This window comes from Odocoileus virginianus, chromosome 1 (genome assembly GCF_023699985.2).
Source record: "Odocoileus virginianus isolate 20LAN1187 ecotype Illinois chromosome 1, Ovbor_1.2, whole genome shotgun sequence".
In the NCBI taxonomy this organism is placed as follows: Eukaryota; Metazoa; Chordata; class Mammalia; order Artiodactyla; family Cervidae; genus Odocoileus; species Odocoileus virginianus.
Window position 1 is genome coordinate 13497254 of NC_069674.1, and position 10135 is coordinate 13507388.

Sequence of the window (10135 nt, forward strand, 5' to 3'; positions counted from 1 at the left end):
ATGAGAGGATACATCTCCAGCTTGAGCTTATAAAAAAGAATATTTTTGGGAAACCTACTCTAAGTGCTTTCAATAAGCTTCAGTTTCGCTGGAAAACCCTGGCATTTGAGGGTGTCTTAAAAGTTACATTCAATTTATGCTTTCAAACAGTACTGTCTTCTTCCTCTTAATCTCTTCTTTCTTTTGTTCGTGTTATTTTTTTTTTAAACTGGGACAACTGAAAAAAGCTTGTAACAATGATCAGGGAAACCCAAAGTCACATATGTTTAAGTGAAATTTCAGCAATAGAGAGAAATCTTCAAAATACTTGAAAAGGCCAAGAATCTCATTTAGTTCTTCCATGAATTTTATCTATCTTCCCACCCTCTTTCTATTGGCCTATTCCTTCCCAAATAGTAGCATTCAAAAGAAATTACAAAATGGTTTCTTCTTTAATGTTCCTACTTGCTGGTTTAAAAAATATATCTCACATAAATTACAGGGCCTAAAAATCCAGTATCTATCGGATCCCATAATACTTATTTTGGAAGGAAACTAAGCACCCACTAGATTTCATATCTCCCCTACCTCTCTCAGATAAATAGACAGAGATAAACAGATAAATATAAATCTAGCAGCCTTAAGGTGAGATTTTCAGGTTAGATACATCCTGCTTCAGACATCATTTTGAATACTTTTTTCTTGTCCTAGAATATAAAGCTTTATAATTGGACATTATTCTACTCGGGTCACTATGTCTTCTACTCATCTTGTGATACAGGGGAAAAATAATTGGATTTTAGAATCAGAAGATGAATTGGAGCCTTGGGTCTACCCTCTCCTAGTTTTACTGTTATGAGTCATTTACTTTATCTGTTTGTACCTCAATTTTCTCAGTCACATAATGGGCATAATGATACCTACACTACCAAAGAAATCGTGAGGAACCAATAAAATAGCACGTGAAAATGTACCCCAGAGAATATTTGGACTTGTAGCAGTTAAAAGCTAAGTAACAAATCCCCCAGTTATAGCTACCACAGTGAATATTTCATGATGTTATACAGACATTGTCCTGGTGCCTGCCATTCATTTCAGAAAGTGACTCTTCTCAAGAAAGAGCTTGAAGAAAGAATCTCAAGTTGAAGGAAGGTTCGAGACTTTCTTCAAATAGCAAAACCTAATTTTAAAAATTCCTAATACAAAACCAATACCTCTAGTCCAAATAGGAAATAAATGAATACACTATAAGACAATCAAGAAATGAATTAGCAAAACTTTGTCAATATTAGAAAAAGAATCCAGATAAACCCAAAGAATATTATTCATGCAGCCTTTCTTAGTGAGGAAAAATAGAATTTTGACATCAGAAGACCCCACAGCTCCTTTAGACAGACAGAGATAATTTCTTACTGTTTATATTTTAAATTATGTAGTTTGTTCTGATTACCAAAGAAATATATGTTCATCATAGAAAACTTGGAAATTTTGGGGGGGGGGGGTGGAATTACTCAAAACTTTCTGAAAGTGTTGATCACTCAGTCGTGTCCAACTTTTCACAACCCCATGGACTATAGCCACCAGGATCCTCTGTCCATGGAATTCTCCAGGCAAGAATACTGGAGTGGACGGCCATTCCCTTCTCTGGGGGATCTTCGTGACCCAGGGATCGAACCTGGGTCTCCTGCATTGCAGGTAGATTCTTTACCATCTGAGCCACCAGGGAAGCAAAACTCAAAACTTTCTACCTAAAAATAATTGTTGTTTTCAATTTTTTTGCATATGCATTATTTTATTTTTATTTCACTTAGTAGTATAAGTATTTTATCAGATCACATAAAAATGTTCCTTGACTATAAAGTGGCAAATAGCTACACATTACTTCATCATAAAGATGTATGCTGTTGTACATACTTACGGTATAGCATGTTATTTCAGTAAGGCAACAGAAACATCAAACTACAGAGCTGAACAAAATAGAGATGTTTATTTTTCATAAACAGTCCTGGAGTTAAGGTAAGGCAGTTCCACAGTGTTAGAACCATACAGCCAAGTCTAGGATGAAAATCTGCTCCACTATCCCCACGCCATCACCTCATCTGTGGTGCAAGGTAGCCAATCCCTGTATCAGCATTCCAGCCCACAGAAAGAGGACAAGGGAAAAGAGGAAGGCAAGGCATCTATTAACACCTGTTCTGGGGACACCACCTAGAAATCATATATACAGCTTCTGCTCATACTGTATTGGCAGAACTCAATCATGTGGAAAGACCTAATTACAAGAGAAAGCTACCAGAATTCTAAGTATCTAAAAATTCTGTAACTATGAATTTATGGGGGAAAAGAAAAGATGTTGTGGTCCATTGGGTTTCTGCTGTTCCTTTAGAGTTCTGATGTCATAGTGTAGCCTAATCACTCTCAGCAATCCTTTTATCTCTTAACCTTCAGATTCTAATCTAACAGATACCTCCAGGTTTTGGAGTATAAAATATTGGTTTGGGTAATCTTACTGAATAGTCTAGTCAAGATTCTGGTGGCTGGGATGAGAAATATCAGGTAGACTATAAAATCTGGAGATTTCTCAGGATACTTTTTAACAAGGAGAATGTTATTTTAATAAGATTATTTTGAAATGTGTAAACATTACATATCCTGTAAACACACAAAAAACTACATAAATTATTATTTCCCAATTCCCATTTCAAAACATCAGTATTTCAACTTCAGATTTCTGTTCCTATGTAGCCACAGTCCTGCTCTTCCAAACAAACAAGCAGAAGGCACAACATTCTGGAGAATCATGCAGTGCCCATAAAACTCAGTGCATAAATTCACACAGAGGTGACAGAAGTCCACCAAAGGGCAGGTATTTCTACCACCAGTCCAGTGACTCCTCTCAGCTTTCTACTGACTTCTGTATCATATGGTAGGGTCAAATCTTTTGTAAAGTGGCACTCAGAATGTGTTGATTTCACTCTTTGGCACAACTTTTGAACTTGGCTTCCCAGATTTGAAGATCCTTAAAGCCATCCTGGATTGGGCTTCTTTAATCCTGGTCACTTCCTTCCACCCATCAATTCTGGCCCTTCCCTTTTTTCCAGAACAAAAGAAGAAATTCAGTCCTGAGCTTCCTGGCAGTTACTGTTCCTCAGCAAGTTGAGGACCCTTTTTCTCTACATCAGACATAATGTATACCTATCTCCTTTAATGTTTCTCTTTCCTCTCTTTTCTCTCTGAAACTTTCCCTTCCTCTTTTTCTTGCTGCACTCTCTTGTTATACCTAAGCCAGTTGAGTGGCTCCTGATGACCATTTACCCATTGCTGATCCCTTACCCAGGGCTCCTCAGCTAAACTTCAAAAATTTAACTAATGAAGTGACCTCTAATATATTGCTTAATTTGGGGGAACTACCCATTACACTTCAGTAGCCAGTGGAACAGTGTGGTGATTTCCATGATCCAGGGATGCAATGCCCATGCAAAACACACGATAAGCAATGCCTCCAAGTTCCTTATAGAAAATGCCTGATTTTAAAATATTACTAAACAATATATTGTAGAATGAACTGAAATATGGGCACTTAAAGGCTTATAGAGTCAGATCAGTAATTACAAAAACCAATTTCTCAGATTACTGGGAAAACTACCAACAAAGAAAATCTTGCTCCCCCTGAGGTGACTTTAGCACCTTTTATTATTGAAATTCCACTATTTATTGAAACAAAGAATATTCTTTGCTTTTGTTTTCAGTTTAGGATGTGTGAGAATAATAATAAGAGAATGTCCTGGAGGGTAAATGGTGGACATAATAACGTAAATAGACTTGGTTCTCAAATCCATCCCTATAGAAGAAGGGAGATAATGGAGCAGGGTAGCAACTGAGTATGGAATGTAGAGTATGAGGAAATAGATCATCAGCTTCATAGCACCCACATGAGCTTCAGTCTGGGGATTCCAAAGAACAGTGGCACTTCTCTGCATCTTCTGTATATGTCTCTTCAAGGAATTGATTAACAAAGAAGCAGAAGTCACATTAATGATGAATTGGAGAAATGAGCTCAAGACCAAAGGAGTCACCAAAGACAAGAGTCCCTCATTGATGTCAAATACTGTGCCATTTCTCACAGTCACAAATTCAAGAGAGGGTGCCAACTGTCTGAGCATAACATACAGGAGAGTGGTGAAGACAGAAAGGAGCATACAGACCAGCAGCAGCCGGAGCATCCTGGTGGACAGATTTCGTTTCAGCAGGAGAAACATTGAGTGTTGGTAGTTAGCAATCTTCACACAATACAAGACGTTGAGCAAGGTTACAAACCAAAGACTACTAGAGTCCAAAAACATCCAACATGACAGGAGAAAACAGGATAAGGAGACTGACCTTTCCACATTTGGAGAGACGATGACGACAACATTCAGTAGCAGTATAAAAAATCTGGTGATGCCCAAACTGAACAGGAGTGTGTCAGAAGAAGAGATCCTGTGGCTTTTGATGCAAGTCTTGTAACTGACCACTACAATGAAGAGATTCACAATGAGTCCTACAAAAGTTAAAATTTCAGAGACAACAATAGAAGAAAAAAAGACTATCCGAAGCATCTTTACTCATTGAGGACTCAGGAGATGCGGTGCTGATGCTGGGAGCAGGGAAAATATTGTAATGTACAAATAGGCACCAGTACCAAGCCAGGAAAGATATTTCCTATTTTAATTTATCCACTGTGGCAAATGAACCATCAGTGGTCTAACAGCCAGCTGCTTTTACTGAGATGCAAATCTTCCAAGGATTGCATTACTATTTCTTCATTCATATCCTGTTTTCCTTAGAAATGCCTAATTAAAACCACCAAAGTGAACCTGGGAGTCCACTTCTCCAAGAGAGGGAATGCTAGAGGGAAGAATTACAGCAGACTCCAAGGTTATCAAAATCAAATGATTGAATTCTGGTCCAGCATGTCTGGACTTCTCTTCATAGCAACCCCAGAATATGATGGGAATTCCCATGCCTCGCTCCTACACACACACACACACACACACACACACACACACACACACACAAAACCACGGGTGGCCACATCAAACAGGCAACACAGTGAGCAAGCAAGGAAACAATTAAAGGAAAGGTTGTATCAGAGCACACATTTCCACTTAGCTATCTACAAAATTGATTACTACATTGAAGTAATTACGTTGAAATAGTATACCTACCACATTTAAACAGAATAAACAATATAGTATAAGATACAAGAATTGCATCTTAATTATATCACCAGCTCCGGGAGTTGGTGATGCACAGGGAAGCCTGGCGTGCTACAGCCCATGGAGTCACAAAGAGTCAGACACAACTGAGCAACTGAGCTGAACTGATAAGAATTAACATTCTATACTTGAAAAGCAAGGTTTGTAGTTATAAATCAAAAACATACAATGTATTCACAAACACAAAAAACAAGAGAACTCAAGCATGATACAAAGAAAACCTTCAAACCACAAAAGGAAAAATAAAAAAGGAAAAGAAAGGAACAAAAAGAAATACATAATCAACTGGAAAACAAGGTTCAAAGCAGCAATGAATACACATTCATCAATTGTTTTTGTTCAGTCACTCAGGCATTTCAGACTCTTTGCCATCCTGTGGACTGCAGCACACCAAGCTTCCCTGTCCTTCACTATCTCTTGGAGTTTGCTCAAACTCATGTCCATTGAGTCAGTGATGCCATCCAACCATCTCATCCTCTGTTGCCCCCTTCTCCTCCTCCCCTTAATCTTTCATAGCATCAGGATCTTTTCCAATGAGTTGGCTCTGCACATCAGGTGGCTAAAGTATTGGAGTTTCAGCATCAGTCCCTCCAATGAATATTCAGGGTTGATTTCCTTTAGGATTGACTGGCTTGATCTCCTTGCTGTCCAAAGGATGCTCAAGAGTGTTCTCCAGTACCACAGTTCAAAAGCATCAATTCTTCAGCATTCAGCTTTCTTTACTGTCCAACTCTCACATCTATACATGACTACTAGAAAAATCATAGCTTTGACTATATGACCTCTGTCAGCAAAATGATGTCTCTGCTTTTGAAAACACTGTCTAGGTTTGTCACAGCTTTTCTTCCAAGGAGCAAGCATCTTTTTGTTTCCTCGCTGCAGTCGCCATCCCCGGTGATTTTGGAGCCCAAGGAAAAAAGTCTGTGACAGTTTTCATTTCCTCCCCATTTATTTGTCATGAAGTGATGGGACCAGATGCCCTGATCTTCATTTTTGAATGTTGATTTTTAAGACAGTTTTTTCACTCTCCTCTTTCACCTTCATCAAAAGGCTCTTTAGTTCCTCTTCACTTTTTGCCATTAAGGTGGTGTCATCAGCACATCTGAGGCTATTGATATTTCCCCCAGCAACCATGATTCCCACTTGAGCTTCATCCAGCCCAGCATTTCGCGTGATGTACTCTGCAATAAGTCAAATAAGCAGGGTGATAATATACAGCCTTGACATACTGCTTTCCCAATTTTGAACCAGTTTGTTATTCCATGTCCAGTTCTGATGTTTCTTGACCTGCATACAGGTTTCTCAGGAGGCAGGTGAGGTGATCTGGTATTCCCATCTCTTTAAGAATTTTCCATAATTGTCATGATCCACACAGTCAAAGGTTTTAGCATAGTCAGTGAAGCAGAAATAGATGTTTTTCTGAATTCCCTTGTTTTCTCTATGATCCAATGAATGCTTGCAACTTATCTCTAGTTCCTCTGCCTTTACTAAATCCAGCTTGTAAATCTGGATTTCTCAGTTCACATACTGCTGAAGCCTAGCTTAAAAGATTTTGAGCACAACCTAGCTAGCATGTGAAATGAGTGCAATTGTATGGTAGTTTGAACATTCTTTGGCATTGCCCTTCTTTGGGATTGGAATGAAAACTGATCTTTTCCAGTTATGTGGCCAATGCTGAGTTTCCAAATTTCCTAACATATTAAGTACAGCACTTTAACAGCATCCTCTTTTAGGACTGTAAATAGCTCATCTGGAATTCCATCACCTCCACTAGCATTGTTCATAGTAATGCCTCCTAAGGCCCACTTGACTTCCACTCCAGGATGTCTGGCTCCAGATGAGTGACCACACCATTGTGGTTATCCAGGTAATTAAGATCTTATTTGCATAGTTCTTCTTAATCTCTTCTGCTTCTGTTAGGTCCTTGCCGTTTCTGACCTTTATCATATCCACCCTTGCATGAAATGTTCCCTTGATATCTCCAATTTTCTTGAAGAGATGTCAGGTCTTTCCCATTCTATTGCTTTCCTCTATTTCATTTGCATTTCACCTAAGAAGTCTTTCTTATCTCTCCTTGATATTCTTTGGAACTCTGCATTTGGTTGGGTATATCCTTCTCTTTCTCCCTTGCCTTTTGCCTCTCTTCTTTTCTCAGCTAATTGTAAAGCTTCCTCAGACAATCACTTTGCCTTCTTGCATTTCTTTTTCTTTGGGATGGTTTTAGTCCCCATGTCCTGTACAGTGTTATGAACCTCCATCCATAGTTCTTCAGGCACTCTGTCTGCCTGATCTGATATCTTGAATCTATTCATCACCTCTATTGTGTAATCATAAGGTATTTGATTTAGGTCATACCTGAATGGCCTAGTAGTTTTCCCTACTTTGTTCAATTTAAGCCTGAATTTTGTAATAAGGAGCTCATGATCTGAGCCACACTCAGTTCCAGGTCTTATTTTTGCTTACTCTATAGAGCTTTCCCACCTTTGACTGCAAAGAATATAATCGATCTGATTTCAGTATTGACCAGCTGGCGATGTCCATGTGTAGAGTCACCTCTTGTGTTGTGGGAAGAGGGTATTTCCATGACCAGTGTGTTCTCTTGACAAAACTTTGTTAGCTTTTGCAAGGATCATACACCATGATCAAGCTGAATTCATCCCCGGGTCACAAGGATGATTAAACATATGGAAATCATTCAATGTGATACACCACATCAACAAAAGAAAACAAAAACTACACGACCACCTCAATAGATACAGAAAAGGTATTTGATAAAATTTAACATCCATTCATGATATAAAAACTCTTACCAAAGTGGATATCAAGGGAACTTATCTTAACATAATAAGAACTATTTATGACAAATACATAACCAACATAACACTCAAAAGTGAAAAGCTAAAAACCTTCCCACTAAATCCAGAACAAGAAAAGGATGCCCTCCCCTCACCACTTCTATTCAACATATTATTGGAAGTCCTAGTCACAGCAATCCAACAAGAAAAAGAAACAAAGGGTATCCAAATTGGAAGGGAAGAGGTAGATGTAGATGACATGATACTATATATAGAAAACCCTAAGGACTCCACACAGAAACTACTAGAATTGATCAACAAATTCAGAAAGGTAGCAGTATAGAAGATTAGTATACAGAAATCAATTGCATTTCTTTATACCAACAATGAAATATCAGAAAGGGAAAGTGAAAAAAATCCCTTTTAAAATCATATCTAAAAAACTACTTAATAAAACTAACAAATGAGGTGAAAGACTTATATGCTGTGAACTATAAAACACCAATAAAGGAAACTGAAGATGATACAAACACATGGAAAGTTACCCCACACTCTTGGATTGAAAGAATTAATAGTGTTAAAATGGCCACCCTACCCAAAGCAATCTACAGATTTAATGCAGTCCCTATCAAATTACCCATGATATTTTTTCATAGAACTAAAACAAATATTAAGATTTATACGTAACCACAGAAGACCCGGAGCTGCCAAAGCAACCCTGAGGGAAAAGGTAAAGGAGGGATAAATTAGTAGTTTGGGATTATCAGATGCACACTACTATGCATAAAATAAATAACAAGGACCTACTGTATAGCACAGGGAACTATATTCAATATCTTGTAATATAGTGGAAAAATCTGAAAGGAATATATATATATATATTTATGTGTATATCTTAACCACTTTCTATATACTGATAACTAACACAACATTGTAAATCAACTATACTTTAATTAAAAGAAAAAAGTAGTAAATGTTCCAAAAAAGAAGAGGAAACCCAGTGTCATGCAGTAATAGGCCACATTCAGAGGTTGATACACGAAGTGGTTGGGTTCTCAGTAGCAGGAGGCACGGAATTAAGATGCGATCATGTCCATTAGCAAGAGCAATGAGTAAGCTGGTTCTATCTGAAGTCATTTCTAAAAGGGTCACTATAGGCAATCTGTTAACAAAATCCCTTCTCCCCCTGCATAGAATTTGACCTTCAGTTAAATATGTTATGGAGGCCTCTTGCTTCCTTGAATGTGAGGGATAACTCCTAGGTATGTATCCCATGGCTCAACCTGGAAACTAAGGCTATGAAATTATTACAAGAGAAACTGATTCTTCGAGACATGAGGCTTTTATTTTAGGGCAGCTTCTATCCTTACCTAAATGTGGATCTCTTCTCCTTGTACCTGAACCGTATAACTGGCAGCAAGGACACTGCAAAAGAAGGTCTGACATTTCCCTGCTGCTGAACTGGATCGCTGAACTATACCCATCTGAGTACACTGGTGCCAGAGTGTCCTAGAACAGTCTTGTGAGTCTGATCATTTGTTTGTTTATTAGAGCCCAAGAAGACCCAGGGTGGATACAGTGCAGTCCTGAGTCCATACTTTGCTACTCAGTAGATCTGGAGGAAAAGTCTTGGGGCAAACAGTCAAAGCAAAAGGATGACTTGGTTTATTTGATGAAGACTGAAGAATGAGATCAGGCACAGATAAACAGGAATTAAAAACTTTGAATTATTTTCAAAAGAGTACCAGTGTTGCTTAGAAGAAATGTCTATTAATATTTCTTAGACTTTTCTGAGTGCTTATTATGTTCCTAGGCATTATAAATCTCAGTTCATCTTTAAAACAGTTCTAGGAGAGAAATCTGGTTACTCCTACTTCCAGATGAGGAAAATTTAGGTCAAAGGGAGTAAGTGACTGCCAAATGTCACAGAAAATCAGTGGCTAATTTGGAAGGTCTTCTGAGACTGAGCTCTGTCCAATATACTAGGCAGCCCCTCATTGGTTCATTCATTCAGTAAATTGTTATTATCAGCCAGTCACTTATACATTATGTGCTAAGGAAACAGGGAAGAATCACCCACAGCACGCCCTGCCTTCAAAGAGC

The 10135-nt window shown here is 38.2% G+C and overlaps 1 protein-coding gene across 1 annotated transcript; it reads right to left on the bottom strand.

Annotated features, from left to right (window-relative positions):
* Window positions 1-1948: 1948 nt before the first annotated feature.
* TAS2R4 (taste 2 receptor member 4) lies at window positions 1949-4580 on the bottom strand. The gene has a single exon (XM_020894835.2). The coding sequence runs from the start codon at window positions 4575-4577 to the stop codon at window positions 3687-3689; it is 891 nt and encodes a 296-aa protein (XP_020750494.1). The 5' UTR covers window positions 4578-4580; the 3' UTR covers window positions 1949-3686.
* Between the last annotated feature and the right edge of the window lie 5555 nt (window positions 4581-10135).

Bases quoted from the DNA above. Each gene is read 5' to 3' on its own strand.
- TAS2R4 (XM_020894835.2), bottom strand. From the start codon at position 4,577: ATGCTTCGGATAGTCTTTTTTTCTTCTATTGTTGTCTCTGAAATTTTA.